At 35.1% G+C, this 19,556-nt stretch overlaps 1 protein-coding gene across 2 annotated transcripts in view; it reads right to left on the bottom strand.

Annotated features, from left to right (window-relative positions):
• LOC129254830 (bridge-like lipid transfer protein family member 2) overlaps positions 1-19,556 on the bottom strand; it is a 55,521-nt gene that overhangs the window by 3,377 nt on the left and 32,588 nt on the right. For both annotated transcript variants that reach the window (XM_064109431.1, XM_064109437.1), the window contains 25 exons: positions 19,443-19,526; positions 18,736-18,791; positions 18,100-18,223; positions 17,407-17,508; positions 16,609-16,674; positions 15,857-16,039; positions 14,934-15,009; positions 14,098-14,264; positions 12,963-13,295; positions 12,235-12,396; positions 11,425-11,522; positions 11,217-11,300; positions 9,176-9,268; positions 8,658-8,710; positions 7,453-7,567; positions 6,253-6,349; positions 5,914-5,992; positions 5,367-5,534; positions 4,946-4,986; positions 4,516-4,593; positions 3,071-3,130; positions 2,585-2,653; positions 1,905-2,045; positions 796-863; positions 160-211 (listed from right to left, as the gene is read on the bottom strand). In XM_064109431.1, coding sequence (XP_063965501.1) covers positions 160-211; positions 796-863; positions 1,905-2,045; positions 2,585-2,653; positions 3,071-3,130; positions 4,516-4,593; positions 4,946-4,986; positions 5,367-5,534; positions 5,914-5,992; positions 6,253-6,349; positions 7,453-7,567; positions 8,658-8,710; positions 9,176-9,268; positions 11,217-11,300; positions 11,425-11,522; positions 12,235-12,396; positions 12,963-13,295; positions 14,098-14,264; positions 14,934-15,009; positions 15,857-16,039; positions 16,609-16,674; positions 17,407-17,508; positions 18,100-18,223; positions 18,736-18,791; positions 19,443-19,526 — 2,649 coding nt within the window. The remainder of the gene's footprint in view (positions 1-159; positions 212-795; positions 864-1,904; positions 2,046-2,584; positions 2,654-3,070; positions 3,131-4,515; positions 4,594-4,945; positions 4,987-5,366; positions 5,535-5,913; positions 5,993-6,252; positions 6,350-7,452; positions 7,568-8,657; positions 8,711-9,175; positions 9,269-11,216; positions 11,301-11,424; positions 11,523-12,234; positions 12,397-12,962; positions 13,296-14,097; positions 14,265-14,933; positions 15,010-15,856; positions 16,040-16,608; positions 16,675-17,406; positions 17,509-18,099; positions 18,224-18,735; positions 18,792-19,442; positions 19,527-19,556) is intronic.

Genomic DNA, 19,556 nt, shown 5'->3' with positions numbered 1-19,556 from the left:
TTACTATCAATGTCAAATGCAAGTATTCTATTACAAATCTAATATAATCCAATCAAATCATATCATTTGTTGTACATATAATAGGAGACTAACTTTTCACAAAATGGGCCTAAGGACCGTGTCACACTATGTTTTTACTGTATCAAAATCTTTACTTACAATATTTGTGGCTTTTTGTCCCATCAACAATCTTGCTTTATCAACATCTTCCCTGCAACACAATGAACACCATACAAGAAATAATGATCAAGACTCCTACAAAATATACATATTTTGAAAATTATTGAGAGCAGTAAGATACAACTTTTACATAGAAATATAACACAGTGTAGCTATCCTTGCAGAGATTGAAATGTGTTTATTTGTAGGGCAGAACTTATCATGATGCACATTCTTTCACTTTTCTAATGTCTCTGGGCTTCCTAGACAAGTTGTAGCAATTTCTGCCAACGTGTTCTTGACTTAAGATTTTATTATTAATTATTTATTGGTATAAACAGATAAATATTAGCCAACGGCAGAGCTGAAAGGGCCATTTTAAAATCTCAATTATATAAATCACCCTACAATATGTGTAGATCTATGTATTTCATAATGTAATACAATGAGGTGGATCAGAGAGAGAAAAGTGAGTGAGCAGGGGAGAGACAGCAGTAGAAAATATATCTCAATTTGAAAGAAAAACTAAATTTAAAAGTAAGGAGCAAATATATACACATAATATGAAGTTTGTAGGGAGTAAATGATTATCAAAGTACCAAGAGGCACGTGAGTACATTGTAAGTATGCAGTTACCTTGCATCAATAGGCACTGGTCCAGCATCATCTTTGCCTGATTTGAACCAAAGCTTCTCCTTGATTGCCTACAACATGGATAAACATATTCAAACATTTTACCTACTATGAAAAATAATATCAACATAATAATATAGTGAGTCCACCACACATGAACCACCTCTTTTGAAACCAACCACCTTGCGAGCATTAAGATTATTGCGTATTACAAACGCTATGCGAGGGAGAGTAGGTGCAGTGTCCATAGGAACGATAAGAATAGATTTTACGATAGAAAGAGAGGGATAAAAAGGTACGAAATTTGTAGATTTTATAAAAATTGTATTGACTAGAACCAAACCCCACTGCAAAATAGCTGTTCATACCATGAAATCATATAGGAAACAGCTTGAGAACAAATATCCATTGTCAGTCATTGAATTATGTGCTGTAGCTCGCCATGGAAGTAGCGAGATAATCAATCAACATCATAGAATTGATTTGAAAGAGTCAAAATATTAATTAAAATCTGAGTCATCAATCTAAACATGGGATTCTGATCTGCTCAATTTTCTGCACAAATGAGACAAAAACTTGGTAAAACTGATATATTTTTTCGCAGATATGTTGCTTAGAAAATTAGGTGGTCAATAAGGGGTAGGTCCAACCATAAATTATTCTTGTAAAACACATAACATGCCCTTATTTGTTACATTATTAATCTCATTAGGTAATCTTATTCTCTTGAAGGTTGAGAGATGACGTATTATAAAATATTAAGCAGAGCTTTCAAAGCAGTTACCTTCTATACAACACATATAGCATACAAACATTGAGAAACATATAGGGGAAGTTACAAGAAACTTAAAATCACTTTTGCAATTAATTTGATCTTGCAACAGGAAGTATAAATAGGTTTGCTTTGGTTGAAAAATTTATCCATCGATTGCAAATTTGCACCCAATATTTGCAATAAATCAAATTCAAATAAAATTCTGGCAACACTCTCATAAACTTGTGTAATGCATTGCTTCTACCTAGATGTTTCTTTACTGCAAGCATCCAATGAATTCTGAGCATTCAGGTTACCAACAAACCATACTCTTCATATTTCCATAAAACACACTAACCTGTGACACTAGAGCATTCTTGTATTCTTTCTTCATACCCATTAGAAAGTCAAGCCAAGTCCATGTTTTGTTGTGATACTCTAAAGACGGCAGCAGGAGATGAAAGTTATGCACATCTTCCAGGTTCTTATCCTTCTCACCCTGTAGGGGTCAAAGGTCAAAGTCAAACCATTATAAAAATCATATTTCCCATTTTGTAGATCTATGGTATCGGTAAATGCCATAATACACCTATAAACGTTACAATAACAGAGATTAAACTCAGAGGTAATGTTCAAGAAAGGAGACATTTATGCTTGTTGATTCCAGTGACTTGAACCTAAGCACCTATAAAACAGGAGATCCCTCCCCCCCCCCCCCGAGACCACAATGCAAATGGGAGATCACAGCTCAATGCGCACGTAGACCACATCACCAGCACAAAACACAGAATTCTCCTGCCCATAGGCCTCTCTAAGGGTAAAATCAGCTCTCTACATTTGAAAGTCAACTCGAAGTAAAAGATCTGCCGAAAAGGGAGAGTTAGATTCTTTGTGATTCAATTATTGTTGATTCAAATCCTTGCTTCAAAAACTTATGGTTCCAATGGGTAGAGTAATTATTTCATCCTCCTAATTGATAGTTAAAAGAAACCTATACCTATCCTATTGTACTCCTTTTGAAAGTCAATGTTTACATACCTTGTAGCTGACTAGTAAAGGTACTGCTGGAATCTTGATGTAAACAAACATATTGTTCAACGCTCGCTCCTAGAATAGTAAAGGAAAATTGTAATTGGAGATCCATCATCCATAAATAGAAAACTCATAATGACATACAGATTTACATTAGTAAGCATGAATATTATATAAATAATTAACAAGAACTGACCAGCTCAATTATGAAATACATATGCAGCAATTTTGCTTGCAAGATTGCAAGATCTTGCACAAAACAATAAATGTAATTATGTACAAATTTCAATTCAGGAGCTACATTGAAAATTTTCATGAAAAACATTTGTTAATCTATAAATAATAATTTAACCAGATTGCACTTTCTGGAAAGTTGGATAAGTTGAACAATATCTTCCATTATCATCTTATTATTTGTATTAACTACACATCGCTGACAACCTCTAACAATGTTTTTTTTTATTACTTTTTAAAACCAATTATTCAAGTTACCTTCATCTTGTCAATGTCATCTGTTTTCTTGAGCTTTGCTAGGAGTTGCTTTCTCTTTGGCTAAGGAAGGGATGAAGGTAAAATGAAGATTAAATCTGTTCAAGCCATGCAAAGACAATCAAGTGATTGTTTGAGTAACACTGAGCAATTTAATGAAAACTTCGAGTACAATACAAAGTTTCTATCACATTCAAGATTCAACTGATTTTAAGGCCGTGTGAAAGAATGATTTGCAATTTACTATAACATGGCAATGGGTAATTAAAATAATGCATAATTTGTTCCAAAGATTATCCAATAACTAATCAGATGATTTCTTTCAGATTAGCAGTTCATCATAGGCCTAGGGCCATGCCAATATGATGCAGAACTATCTAAAGCAACTCATAGTCAGATTAGATATCAACATTGGTGTCCATTGTGAGATTTCAGGATGATCAAAGAGATAAAAAAAGAAGAACTTTACTAACATTCTTTTTCACAGGTTTTATGTGTTTTTTCATAGCAGCTTTTTGCATTCCCCATTATTTTATTCATGATGAAATTTGGAGATTGGTAAAGAAAGGCTGTTTGCAGGAATTCTGTCAAAAAGACGAGGTCCCAATTGTGGACAAGTAACCTATGTCTGATTATGGTCACTCCTGTAGGAACTCAGAAGGACAGATTTTTTTTGCTGGTAAATGCCAAACTGGCCTGGCATATAACCAATTACATAGGAAACATTTTACGTCTAAGATTGAAACAGTGTGGCTGACTTTATAGACGATAGAAATACTCTCCGGATACTTTTTTATCAAAGTGGAAACAATGGAAGAGCGGGGATTCAAACTCACAACCTTGCGATTATGAGTCCAATGACAATCACTCTCTCATTTCAAGAAGTTGCGAATGATGTTGAATGATGTATTAATCTTAAGAAAGGAAAGGATGTTTTTAATAACTACTTAATAACTACATTTTTATGGAGTGTTGCAAGAATCTTATTTGCAATCGATCACAAATTTTAATCTCAATTTTCAATTGATGGTAACTTAATTTTATACACTATACTATAAGACCAGTAATTAATCAATTGATTTCAAGACATATGATTGATATAGGGACAACACCGAAAGTTATCAGATTCAACAACTTGTCAGACAAAAAAGTTATTATTATTATTTATTTGAACAAATCACAATACAAATATAAATGACTTTTATACATGTCACCCCCACATGTAGCACTGAGTACAAATTAGACTTACAAAACATACAAATTACAAAAATAATAATCTAACATAGTGTTTATTGATAACATGTTACCCATGTAACCCTTTCTTGTACTAAATGCTACTTGTACAATGTTTATCACTGTTTAGCTGCTTTAACACCTAAGAATATGTTCCAGACATGTGTAAAGTCTTTCATAACATTATGAAGAGCTACATGAAATAGCAGGTATACCTTTGATGGTGGAACATCTCTTGGTAGAGTTCCACTGATACTTGATTCATCACTGCTAGTTGATCTCAAGCTACCACTCTGTATTCAAACCAAATAACAATGAATACTAATATGCAATGCATTTAGTGATGCAATACACAATGTATATCATAGTGTTTACATAGCAGGATAATGTTTAATTGACAATTCTAAGAGATGATATATGCATGATGGATACAGGTATCTTTTCAAATGTTTCTTAATTCTTATAACATTAACAGCAGACATTTCTAATGCATTCTCTATCTAGAAATATTCTAATCCAAGATGAATGAGAATATCACAAAGAATAACAAGAGTTTGAATGAGTAAAAATGGGCATTATTTCTTCAAATAAAAGGCTTAAACTAAAGAAATGTTATTTTTAAGAAATAATAAGATTTTGACTTACCCTTGTAAAGGTACTTGTATCATTCTCTTCAGATTCAATTCCTTTTTAGAACAATAAAAAATAAACAATAGGAGTGGAAAAACAGAAGAGATAAACACTTCAGAATGGATAAACAGAGGTTATATTTAAATAAATATACATATGTACATACATATTGGTATATAATAAAGATGTAAATTTTGAATTGTTGCTTTAACATGATTTTTGGTTTCTTTCTAGTTTTTTAAATTCCCTGCAAGGTACATCCGTAAGTAAATGTATTTCATATCATACAAATCTTTGTATATTTTAGATATACCTTTTTCTGTACAAGTGTTAAAAGATATTAATATACATACAGAATTTTCTATCAAAAAAATGAATAAAATAATGCCATCAAAATTTTGGAAGTGGCAGATATTAACTGGCCCTGAGAACTCACTCTTAAGCGTATCATCACTGAAAGCTGAAGCTGATACAGGTCCGTCATGATCAACAGATCGTCCAGGAAAGAAAAACGCCATCACCTTCTTAAAGAATCGATTGGTTAACTGGATGGTCAACGGTACAACATTGACCTCAAAGTTCTCCTGTACCGAAATCCCACCAACTGAAAATAGACAGTTTCCAGTAAAATGAAAGTTTAATTTTCACTGGTAAATGATTACAACCCTGTTTTTCAACTGATATCTACATCTACAGTATGTGATGGGCCTGGATACTTATGATTCAATCTATCGGTTACAAAATAATTGCATTTTAATATTTAGAATGTTAAAAGCGAAAAGGATGGTTTGTGGTACGAGACTAAAGAATAAGAGGATTTCATTGGGCAAGGATATAACTGAATAGCACTGGTTGCCGAGTATCACATGAAAGAGCCTCCATCCCCAGGGATTTTACTTCAGCAATTTGAAAGACATCTTAATAATTTACACTAAAGAAGAGAATCTTTAATTAAAGTAAAGTTCACAGTTGATGAAGCTTACCTGGTGGTTTTCCTCTTGCAATAACCCTGAGTGCAACCTGTGCTGATCTACCACTAGTGTCCTGGGGTCTCAGAACTTCCTGAAAAGTCAACAGAATATCAGAACAATGATACCCTCCAACGCAACTAGTTGTGGTAATGATCATAAAATGAGTTGAAATCAAATCTGATTTAAAGACCACCCAAGTATTTGTTCTTATGACTACTAAACTAAGTATGAATCTATTCTGGTAAAAAATGTGTAATTGTCTACTGATGAGGACCACAAATTTGGCATTCTGTTGGGTTGCCACCAGGAATACAGGTTTTTATTTTCACCAAATTAACATCATAACCATACCTTATAGACATCGTTGGGAAGGAGGTTTGTGATTGTCACATAGGCAAGCTCCATCAGGTTTTCAGTAGAATCATCTGACTTGATATTCCTACAATACCTGGGGGTTGTAACAAAGAGATACGTTGAACAGTTGATTGTATCTTATAATAATAATAATAATAATAATCCGTTTTTTATATAGCGCTTAATACATCGGAACGACGTGTCTAAGCGCTTTACAGATATATTATTACCCCGGTCATCGGATTCAATCAGTCATTCCTGCACACAATGTGTGCACATCCTCCACTCCCTGGGGAGTATTCCAGTCAGTCGCCGGTGAGGCGCACACAGTACTGGACAAGCTACAATGACTGTCACATCCTACCGGGTACCCATTTAGCACCTGGGTCGAGAGTGGCAAAGTGTGGATTGTTATGTTATTGTATGTTACTGGGCACTGGGGTCATAGCAGATATTATTACTCAATGGAAACATGTGAGAGAAAACAAACAAAACCAAAGTGACTGCTAGTACGAGAGAAAGAGAGAGAGCTAACAAACTTTATGTGGACCTCAACTGCTGTGTACATATAGGACATAATGAAAGAACCTGGGTTGAAATCATAACCAAATAGCCTTAATGAGAAAATAACGATAATTGTACATCTTCATGAACACAACTTAATAAGAAGTTTCAAAGCACTCTAAATAATGCAGCATAATAAACTTGGCTTAAGCAGAGGTCTTACGCCATCTGGGTTTCAAATAACAAGTTTCTGCCACGCCCAAATTTACCTCACCTGGGTTGAGTGCAGCATAATACTGATCATTTTCTTGCTGAAGAATCATTAATGCCGGGAGTAAGATTCACACAAACAAAGCAACTACATCCCGATGGAACCATTAGGACTGACATCTTTGAGTTCTAGGATTAATGTGCACAGCCCTGTAACATAGAGCTTAGTGGTTGATAATGGGGCTGATTCCTACAATTTCTTGTACTGAACACTAATAGGATCAATCATAAATATCCGCTCCACAATCAATTGTTAAGCATAATATTACGTGACCCAGGTAGCATACAAGACGTTTTTCATATCATCACTGTCCTGGCATGAGTCATAGGTTACAGATCATTCTATGGACAGATACCTGGAGGCATGCTCGTATGAATTCACAATCACAATGTCAACAGTATCAATGTAAGGATATGTCTTACTTGAAATGTCTGAGTTCTAGATCTGCTATACCCAGCTGTCCATCTGCTTCAGTTAATCTCCACTTGGCTAGACTGAAACACACCTCAGCTCGCCAAGCAACACGAACACTATCAGCTACAGATGGGTAATAATCGCAAAATAAATATCCAAAATACCAATGATTAGCTTTTTGTCACTCAATACTAAGAAAGAAATTTCAGCATGTCTCTAAATCTGAAATCAATCATACTAACATCCGATTCATTTTTCATGAAATTAAAAAAATCCTGACACTGCTCTGATAAAAGAGAACAAAGATCATATTTCAATAGTGGCACATGCAAGGAAATATTTTTCTTATTTTCATGAATGAAAACAAATTGAAGGTTAATACTTCATAAAGATAATGATAATAATAATCAGTTCTTGTATAATGCATATCACATTATGATATAAAGTCTCATGCGCCTTAGCAAAAATTTAAGTCAATTTTAGCTGCAGCTTACAGTGGGAATTTTGGTCGGTGTCTTTCACTTCCTAATCCTCCAGAGATGCCAACCTAAAGGGATGGTTGTCAGGAATATTTACCATATTTGTCAGGAACAAATGGGAGTTTCTCAGGAACATCCCGCGAAGTAGCATCATTTATATGCTCAACCACCCAATGATTACATGTACATGTATGTGTACAGTCAATCGCCATTGACATTGTGCATGCATGAACCGCGGCTTGCACTCCGCACTTCGCTGTGTATTCAGCAGCAGCGCGCTTGCAAGGCGCTTGCAATAGAAATCTCAGTAGAGAAACTCCCGTTGGTTTACCGTTGGCCACACACACGCTGCATGCACGATACATGTATACACAATACACGCATATACATGCACAATACACAATACACGCATATATACACATGCACAGCAAAGCAATACACAATACACATGTATTGTAGTTGTTTTTTCCGTAACCTTTTTATTGTTGCCGTAACACCGTAATTGGAGGAATAAAATCGGAACAAATACGGCGAATCCGTAACGGTTGGCATCTCTGATCCTCCCATATCTTCATAGCTTAACAATCTGGAAAGCTATTCAGGTATGCAGCAAAGATGGGCATAGGTTTATGTAGGTAATTCAGGTACAAAAGTGAATAAGATTCATGACAGGGAAGCACATGTGTTCCAGGACTGAAAGTATTTAATTAATTTGAAAAAAAGAAGGGATATACCTTGATGCATCTTCTTCTTTAGTGCCGTCTGTAATTGGATCTCCTTATAACAACTAGCAAAGAGAATAGAAAGACAAAATACTGTAAAACTATGTGGTATAGAGATGGTAGTAGCCAAGAGGTTATGCTACTCAACTTGAATTGACATGTTCATGGGTTCCATCAACAAAAACTAAAGTTATTGTCAACTTCTTGAATTTACATTGCAGCAAAGGCCCAATCAGCTTCGTAACTTATCTGAAACAATTGCAATGATGTCTCTCTTATTAGGAATTGGCTTCCCTTTATACCTTTACAGAAGCTCAATATAGCACAGTATTTTATAGTAAATATTTGTACAAGTATTTAGAAGTTTGTTCAGTATTATTTGCTGTTTGAATGTTAATATCAACTGCTGTAAGATTTGTGTTTGAAATAAGACACAGACTGTTCTGTCCAATACACTTTCTTTAATAACAATACATCAAACCAATCAATCAACACCTGGAGAAATGACATGAGCTCCTGGAGTCACTCACCTGACCATGATCCTAAGGTCCTCAGCAGCATTGAGAAGAGATTCTTTAGATTCATACAGCTGCTTCTCTAATTCAGATACCTTCCTTACCAGTCTGAAAGTCAATATATCAACTCAATCAAACACATTTCTCAGCAACAGACTTATAAAAAACAATCTAACAGATACAGATTTGTGATTAATTATAGGTCTCATTTCTATAACACTGATCAGGTAACCATCATGAAAATTAATTGAACAATCCTTTCATTTTTAAAACGCTTTGGTCCGAATTCACAAAGGTGATTTTTTAAGACCATCAATTGAACCCATGGTTTATGCAGATTTCCTGTATAAATTACGCTTATTTACAGCGTACATTAAAAAATGTCCAATGCTGAAGTGCATGTTTGTCAGAGTGCGCCAAATTGGTGCCTGTTGCCGTGGTTATCCATGCTATTTTATTAATGAGTCCACCGTTTTGCATTAATGAGTCCACTCTTCAAACAGTGGACTCATGAATAGAATATCGTACTTAACCATGGTAACAGGCGTCAATTTGGCGCACTGTGACAAAAGCGCGCATCAGCATTGGACATTTTTTAATATACGTGGTAATTCATACAGGAAATCTGCATAAATCATAGTTCAACCAATGGTTTAAAAAATTTAAAAACCACCTTAGTGAATTCGGACCTTTGTGTTAAGGCCCCAGAATTAGACATTCAACCAATAGTCAGCAAATGGTCTGTTTACAGAGTTTGATACTGCACTAAGATGGCAATGTTTCAGCTCTCTGCTCTTACTGTCTATGAAACATATCCTTCATTAAGGTACTAAACGGGACAAAATTCTTAGTTTCACCGAGCTAATTCATTTACATCCTCAAACAAACAGAATCATGCAGCTATGCTCATCTTCATACGCTGTCAACACGACCATGTGAATACATTAAAGGAGAATGAAACCCAAAAATTAATACCACATAATATCATTGATAAGTACATGACAATCAAAATGAATCCACTTATACCCCAATCTGATTTCCCAGTATCGAGTACCACCTCTACAAAGTTGGGCTTCTTCAGGTTCGAGGTCTCTGAATGGAGATCGCTATTGTTGTGGGGTTCGTTCAAAATTGTGAGGTCAGCGAAGAACAACTGCTCTCGGTAGTACCAGTACTTCCATGTGCATAATGCATAGCTAGCTATTTGGGCTGAAACCCCCCAAAAGTTTGCATAATATAGATACTTTTTTTACCAGAAATAAATAAAATATACACATGAAACACTTGAAAATATTATTAAAAGCTATTTAAATAATTTTCATGGTTTAAAAACACAAATTGATGAGTTTTGATGAAAATTTTTAAACATTTATTTACCATATCCAAATTGGCAAATTTGACAAAGCTTAATTTGTACATACTGTACGGACGGTCATATACCCTGAACCGAGTGATCGTGTTATGTTGGAAGTTTGGTTATTTATCCTAATTGAATATCATGAAATTGTTGATTGTGCTATATCTATATATATCTAACGTTGTTTATTATTTGTTACCGTCGATTTTAAATAAAACAAAACTTATCGCGGACGTTTGTATTGAAATGGAAGGCCAGAGCTAAGAGAGCCTACGACTTATCGAGCCACAATACTCGGCCGAAGAAATCGCTCAATGAGCAGAGCTAAAGGCACGTCGGCGCAAGGTCAGCAGCAGCCACCCATTTTTTTAAAGAGAGATTTCTGGCCTCTTCTGCGGATCATGAATTCGGTAAAAGCTAGCTGCATTTTGTCCCCTTTTCTGACCGATTTTGGCAGCCATACGTCTGGCAGTATACCATCCTGATCAGCATTGGCCTTGGGGTCGGACACCGAGTTGTTCGTCGCTGACGTCACAACCCCCCACGGAGATATGGGGAGTATGAGCAAAATGGTGAATGGAAAAGTAACAAGAAAATCTGGATGATGTTGCAAGTACACAAAAAATTAAACATACAAGGGAGGATATTAATTGAAGAGGAAAATGTATATTCAGAAAAATGTATCATATTCATTCTTACGGTTGCTCATTTCCTGAATCTTCCAAAGAGCGATGAGCATTGTACAGATCTCGCTCTATCCGTCGATTGTGGGAGATGTAATTCCTACAAATATCAAAAGCAAAGAAAAGAGAAATCGTATGTTTCCAACAAAGTATAATTTCAACATATCTGAATATCTGAAATATGTTGTGATTGCACCAATAAATTAACTGAGCTTTATATTTACCTGAGAGAGTTTTGAAGTTGCATGATAGGTTCTTTCTGATCTTCAGTATTGTTGAGTTGTAAGGCAAACCTCATATGTTGCATCCTAGCTATGGCTTCCTAAACATGGAGAGGAATAGAAAATTGAATCGGTTCATCTTACTTTGTTCTAGTCTTACCATTATCATAATCCTCATCATCATGACAAGCAAAATCTTGAAAAGACCACCATTACATTCATCATGTTGGTAATAATGACACTGGTGGTGGTGACAGTGGTGTGCTTTATATTATGCTTTGTTTATTACTAGTTGGTTTAACTCCAAGATCATCCCATATCAGTATAGCTAAACCGAATCAGATCCAGTCATTAATCGGTCTGATACCAACTTTGGCTAACTACTGTCCTTTTCCTAATGATCAAATTGTGTCAATAGCACTTCACTTCCCAGTTTATTTTATGACTATTCGGTTTCCCTATGGTTCTACATATAGGCATAGTCTGACTGGATGAGAGTAAAATGGTTAAATATTGTGACAAGGAGGCCAAATGTTTTATTTGACGAACTAAAAAACAAAATTAAATGAGTAGCAATCCCTTTGATGGTGTTGGTGGTGATGATCACCAACTGAATATCAAAGGGCCGATTCCGTGATATATTCGTCCATTCCCCTATATGTTGGATCTTCCTGAGCTTATTTGTCTCTTTTTTCTAGTTCTTTTTAAAAATTTGAAATGCTAGTGATTTGAGAAGTGAATTAAGAATGGAGGAAAATGTGGGTTGGATGTCTAAAAAGGCTGATCATCTCATGGAATTGACAAAGAACAAACCTTTCTCTTTGGTTCTACATAGAGCAGTAGATTGTTGATGATATCCATGATCATTGAGTACTGGGCTGAGTTGGTGCAGATATCTAGGTCATGATGGACCACTGTGATGGAATTTATTGATTCTTCTTTACCAAGTGGGTCACCATCATCATCTCCATCTCCCTGAACAAAAACAAATATTGAGGAATTAATACAAATATTGGTATGGTAAAGCGCAGGGCTGCTTATAATTGGTGAACCACATTTGCTTGGTTTGGTTTGGGTAAAAGTCTGGATAGGGGCTTCGGTTCAGGATGAAATGAAAAGAAGTCATTAAGGATAGTGTTTTTAATATTTTTTTATGTTTGACTGACCAACCACATGGGAATACAGGCCACAGTCAATGTCTAATAATCCTCAAATAAGGTTGTCAATGACTCAATATTTTCAAGGAATGCACCACTACCATTTTTTCCCTCTTCTCATACTACATGCTCATTGCAAATAATTCTTATATGTGGGGTAAATTTAAATTTACATTCAACATATGAAAAAAACATTGACCAGAAGAATCTCATAATCATAACAAACATGGCTTCTTGCTACTACAAGATGATCAATAATCGACAGTTAAGTATGTTTTCCTTTACATCTTCCCGTTTCTCCTTTCGTCTTGATTTCCACTCCCCCATCATCAAGATCCACACATCATTGCATGCACTATTATCCCTAAATAATGCACCTCTCACCTTATCCACATCTCCTCTGGCAAGCACCTGCGCTGCAACATCAGGATCCACATCCCTGCCGTACATGTTGTAGTAGAATCTGCAGGAACATCGCGAGATAATTCTCTGCAGCTGCACCGTATCGTTCTCCACATCCTCCGATGCCCCACCCACCGTATCACTGACAACCCCACCCACAGAGTCCCCACTCCCCACCAGGGCGGGGACGTCGGTCACACTTCGGTTGTGGTTAGGGTTCTTCTCTATGTTGGAGATGGCAAGCCATTTGACATGATCTTCTTGGTGGATGGCTGGGTTCACTCGAGAAGCAGGGTAACCAACCGTTGCAAAATACTGTCAGGATGAGGGGAGGGGCAATAAGAACACATAAAACTCAGCACTTGTCAAAGGGATACATCAACCATTTAAAAATACTTGTAAAGTATTGGTAGAAAGAGAATTGCATTATGAAACACATGTACCTATGCACTTCCAAAGAATATGGGATATTGTTAACACAGTTGCAAAGTCAAGATATGAAGCCAAACAGCTAATACAGTAATGTCAAATACCAATTAATATATCCAGAAATACCAACTATCACTGAGCTTGAGATATAGCATGTTCTCATGTAGATATTATCATGCATTTTATATCAATTACACACATTTTGGCCCCTCTGTCATCTCACCAACCTATAATAGTCTCACATAAAGTGATTCACTGAAATTAGAAGCTCATAATCTAGTACACATAGGGTAGAGCTGTGGGGGGGGGGGTTGAACCCTGGACCCAGTTCATGATTTACTCACTAATCCACAAAACCTGCACCATCACACTGTAACCCCAATGTCAAATTCTTCATTATATTTTAGACTAATCAGACCACATCACCATCATACCAAACAGAGAAGAACACACATATTCCAGAGTGTCACAATTTGATGCCAATATATCATATTAACCATCTTACATTTCAATAGAGCTACAATTTCTATTGGATTTAATAGACATTCAAAAGGAAATCAAAAGAAGTAAAACAAATAATAACTCCTGCCTAGAATATTTTGCTGTCCTAAGTTTAATTCAGCTTTCACTTACTAAATAAATAGGTTTAAAAAAATGAATTGATGTATTTATTTGTATTGAATCTTACCTGCATCCTATCCAATGTACCAACCACCGTGGTTTTACTGGTCAATTTACTCTCCAACCACTTTGGCCAATGAGCTCTCTGCATGACCTGTGCATTGGCTGCACATACTAAGACATAACCAGAACTATCTGACCCTCGCAACATAACCTGACTGTTGATAAGTTCAACTGTAGAAAGGAATACAAAAATGTACTATTAAAAAATCATCTAATCTTCATCAATCATCACTGATACACAAGTCTTTAACACAATTCAATTTCAGTTCTAATTTCAATTTCAATTATCTCAATTTTTCCATTTTCAATTTCATATTTTATTGTTAAATATGAATTCATATTCGCAGGCATTTCCAATATTAATTATCAATACCAACTTATTCAAGATTATTACATTCAACTTGCTCTCAACTCAAATATCTATTTCAATTCTAATTCTGATTTCTATATCAGTTACGAATTAGATCTATTTGTCAACAATGACAAATTCTACATTAATAAACTTGGTCTTCTGAAACACATATTATGCTTGCAATAAAAATAAATCAAACTCAGATGTCACAATCATGATCCCATTGCCTCTTTTGTTTAGTTTTTTTTTCACACTTCTTGTATATTACATTGTTATGGATACTTCGGACTATATCTTATGAAATTATGTACCATCAAAGACAAAAAGTTAATATCACCATTACACAACCAGTAGAGCATGACCTGATGACTTATTTCAACTTGAAAATAATTAAAATGGGGATATTCAATTAAATACTGTCTATAAAAGGTCAGCCACTATAATGGCTACAGTTAAGGCATTATAAAGTTTAACACACAATGAATTACCAAGCCAGTTGTTGGTCATGACATCATCTTTGTTACAAGCTAGAACACCAGACAGTTGTTCATTACTTCCTGATGTCTGGAAGATGAATAGGGAAACAAAGTATTGAGAAAGCAAAAGTCATTATCTAAATTCCATAAAGTATAACATCTACCTGGTCAAGTACTTGTTCTCCTTATATCCAGTTTAATAAAACAGGTTCAAGGATGTAGCCAATAGCGAGTGCATATGCAAGTCACATGATCATGAGTTTTAGGTGAATAATTTTACCACTAGTGAAGAAAACTAAGATGCCATCTGAAATATGCATTTAAAAAAAAAAAGATTTCGGCAAGAATTTTGGTGCACTTACTCAGACATGCATAGGTTGCCAAGTTGATGTTTCATTTTCGTTTATGCGATCCTAGAAAATTTGGATGGGTTTGAACGAACTTTCCACTACAAATTCATCCTGTTAACCCATTTATAAAACAAATAAAATTTGTGGTATAGTTTTTGATATTGCAGGTGTCTTGGGTAAATAGCCTCACTTACATACCCACACCTCGGCATTATTTGTATAAAAATGCACTTAAATTGAAATCAAACAAACTACTAATTAGACTATGTGATAAGTAACCCATCTGGATACTAAAGTGGTTTTTGACTATGCATGCATAAACCATAGTCTTCACTGCAGTACTATTAGTAGGGTAATTCCATAAGGTATGTACATCAGATGCCCTATTTTCAAGACCTTTCTATTTCTATCCTTTGATATTTCTAGTTCATATGAAAGGTTACAGAGCTTTTTAATCAACATCCGCTGACGTGAGCAGTTCATGAAGAAACATAGGAATGGATGAAAACTTTGATTGGATGTGCTAAAAAGGTTGATTATTTTATGTAACTATGCAATAGTGTAAGCAGTAATAGAAGTACAAACCTCTTCAGTAAAGACCATGAACTTAGTGCTTGTCTCAGCCAGAAGCTGCTGTAGCATACTAGCCCCATGACCAGCTTGCATCTTAGACATCGGGCTAGGGGTGTGTCCAGCTACCCCTGTGGAGCTGGAACCAGCTGAGGAGGGGGTACCAGGAGCGCTCTGTATACCACCAGTCTGCCGCCGCTATGTCAGGAAGAATAATCAAAAGAGGATTTGAATCTCTGACGTAGCAATTAAACATGTAGAGTCAACATATTAATTCAAGTTTGCCTGCAGCATATTCTTACATAGGTTATGGTAACTCGGCCGGTCAGCTTTTTGCTGTTTAACGCCAGCTGCTATAACTAATTACATAGGAATCATTTTACGTCTAAGTTAATCTGGCACAGTGGCTGACCTTTTAGATGACAGAAATTACTAATGGGCCTTTCTATCAAAGTGGAGACAATAGCAGAGCAGGGACTCAAACTCACGACCTTACTATCATGAGTCCAATGCTCTAACCACTAGACCACACAACCTGTCAAAGATATGCAGGTTCATTTCCATAACAAAATGTGTTTAAAAGCTAAGCTTTGAATAACAAAGTGGATTACCCTCCCCCTCCCCACTTTCACAGATAGCTATATTTTTTCCTGTTTTACAATGCATTTGTATTTGCATGTGCAATTGTCTCATCTGTGCTGTGAATATACAATATGATACATTTATACTTTCTAATCATAATGAATAATGAATTCAGATCTACTTACTGCCTGTGCACTGCTATCCATCTTCACACCCTTCAAGGCCTCAGTAGATAGATTCTGCTTCAGAGTCTAAGGGGAGAAAAACAGAGAGCGTCTTAAATTAGTATCATGCAAAGCTGCTGTGAAGAGATATTCATTAAGAGGATGAGTTTTGAATAATTGATGAAAGCGTGAAGTTATTAAATTTATTTTTTAAGCAATTATCAACACCCATTGAAGTATCACTTATCTACATTTTCTACAAATGAATTTTACTCTAAACATTCAGAGGCACGACAGGTACAAGAAAAGCAAACAATTTTCATATTTAACATGAAAAATTGTGATTCATACACTTCTTCAATTCAACAATCAGGATATAGAGGATGCTTCAGAGGTGACAGAGAGTTACTGTAAGTTTGTTCCTGCATTAATATTTTTAAATAAATTCATAGGGCTAGGATAGTGAATGGTTATTTTGGGGTTACTTTTGCTTTGGTTGATTTTTTTAATGGAGATTAGGGAAAAGGTTAGTTTTAATGTCATAGAATCCCCCAAAAGGCTATACACTTTCTGATCACTCAAATAAGACCTTGTGGGAGACACAGGAATTATAGTTTGACACAAAGAAGAAAATTGAAAGATGTTTTGAACCATATAAAATCCCAATGAGGAAAGCTAAAAATAAAGCCATTACTAATAGAATTGAAAGTCCATATAAATCCCCAAAAAGTGGGTCAAGAAGACTCTGAACACTAACGGTCATTTCTCAAATCCACAACATTTAGTATTTCAGCTGCTATGGTAATGGATATTTCTTACCTGTGCTTTGCTGTATGAGTCATAGAGCCCAAAGACCACATCTCTGTTGAACCTTGTCCATGATCCACGGAATTCATATACTACAAGCTTATGAATGAAATCCTAAACAATGGGGGGGGGGGGAGAAGTAATAAAGATGAAATCCATGTTTATATATACTTCATGAATTGAGGATTTATCTGCAATAAGAAAATACAATGGATAACCACCATGCAAGGCTATGTACTCTAACTGATTGTATCATCATAGTACAAGTACTCACATCATTGAAAGAAATTCCCAACTACCAAAAATATTAATCACATGGGAGGAGAGTGGCAATTATAGATTATCCACACAAATTGTATTAACTGTAAAATGCAGAACTAAGTGGTATAAAAACACCTATTAATTTGAACATTCATTACTCATTCTATTTTTAAATTCATTACCTGGCAATAAATGTATCTTTATGATGAAAGGAAGAAAGTGCATTTTATATACTTTCAACAAATTTATTATACATTATTAATTATTTATAAAGTAAAATGGAATTCAGACATTTCAAATGACAGAAAATATTTTGTAGTCTAAATACTACCCTAAATGTTAACTTGTTAAAGACAGAATTCTCCTATCTCACTATAAGCAACAAAGAAACCTCCCAGTTCCATAAACCAATAAAATGAAATATGAAATAATATACAATCCTACCCTTTCTTCATTCTCTGTGTTCATTCTCTTAGCATCCTTCACTTCTTCTTCCTCATCTTCAGAATCAGAAATATTCTCAGGTGTCGGCTCTAAGTTTTTGCACTTCTGTCGGCAGTAGCTAACTCTACAAAATTTAATCACAAGGAAGTTTTGTTTCTCTATAGATATTGTTAAAAATGATGTAGGTATCCCTTGCACTCCCTTATGATACACATAACTTCTGCACCTCTGGTATATAAACAGCAGCTCACTCTTTTATAAAAATGTAAGTACATGTATACAATCAATATCTTTATGACAGGATTAGCATACATCTCTGTAATACATGTACAAATCAATGGATATGATAGGTGTAAATCTACTCAAAATGAAAAGATCAAAATAACAACAAAGATTAACAGGATAAAAAACTTACAATACATGCAACAAGTCACTTTGCTTTTAAAGAGAAATGTTAACTGTACCAACTCTCTCTGAAACAATAGATCCTTGTGCAAGTATTTGAAGGCATAATTTAATGTTTATATATAGGCTTGAGACTGAAATAAATACATCAACACTTGATAAGTATAAGTATAGGAACAAAATTTGCTCCAGTTGACGAACATCATACACATTTGGTAAGAATTGACTCACCTGTTGACACTAGCAAGGTGATGCTTCTCTGCTGGGGGCTTGATGATCATGTGACACTGCAAATTGGCAAAACAAATAAATAAAAAAATTAAAGAGCATAACAGCAGACCCTTTTTAGAATTAAGAATCTTAAGTCAATTTGACCCAAAGTCTTTATTTTTAAAACTTTGAGGTCAATTCTCATTTTCTCAGATTAGGGGGGTGGGGGGGGGGGCATGGGTAATTCTGATCTTTTGGTGGAGCATAACAATTACTACATTCAGACCATCATTCAATAGAGGAGACCACATTTTATTATTTCAGCTTTGCTTTATCACACTGAAAAGACTTTCTCCTCCCTTTCAAAGATGATACATGTTTATAATTTATACAGGCAACATGAAGAAATATTCCAGAATACAAAGTGTTATAAATTTTTTTTTTTTTAAACACAGTCAAATGAAATTAATCACAAGAAGGAATGATAACAAAATAATCAGGCTGAATTAGCCACATTATTATAATGAAAAAGGTTGACATAAACAATGACCATCATCAGTTGCTCTCTCAACCAACTTCTTCATTATTATCTGCATCTTATATAAATTACTCTTACAAAAGAAAACAAAATAAATAGAAAATAAGAAGTGATATTCCAGAAGGAAACAAACCCAAATGCCCCTAACACACACATACACATATTAAGTATTGGACTGCTGAGATAATACCTTAACCTCATCTGCATTTGATGTGTAGAGATAAACATGGCTCTCTCCTACTTCAAAGTCAAGTTCAACAAAGCTCCAATCAGCCTGATAAGAAAAAAAAAAGAAAACAAGATT

The sequence above is a fragment of the Lytechinus pictus genome, chromosome 2 (assembly GCF_037042905.1).
Source record: "Lytechinus pictus isolate F3 Inbred chromosome 2, Lp3.0, whole genome shotgun sequence".
NCBI lineage: Eukaryota > Metazoa > Echinodermata > Echinoidea > Temnopleuroida > Toxopneustidae > Lytechinus > Lytechinus pictus.
Note: the sequence above shows the minus strand (reverse complement) of the source record. Positions and strands in the feature narration are given on the sequence as shown.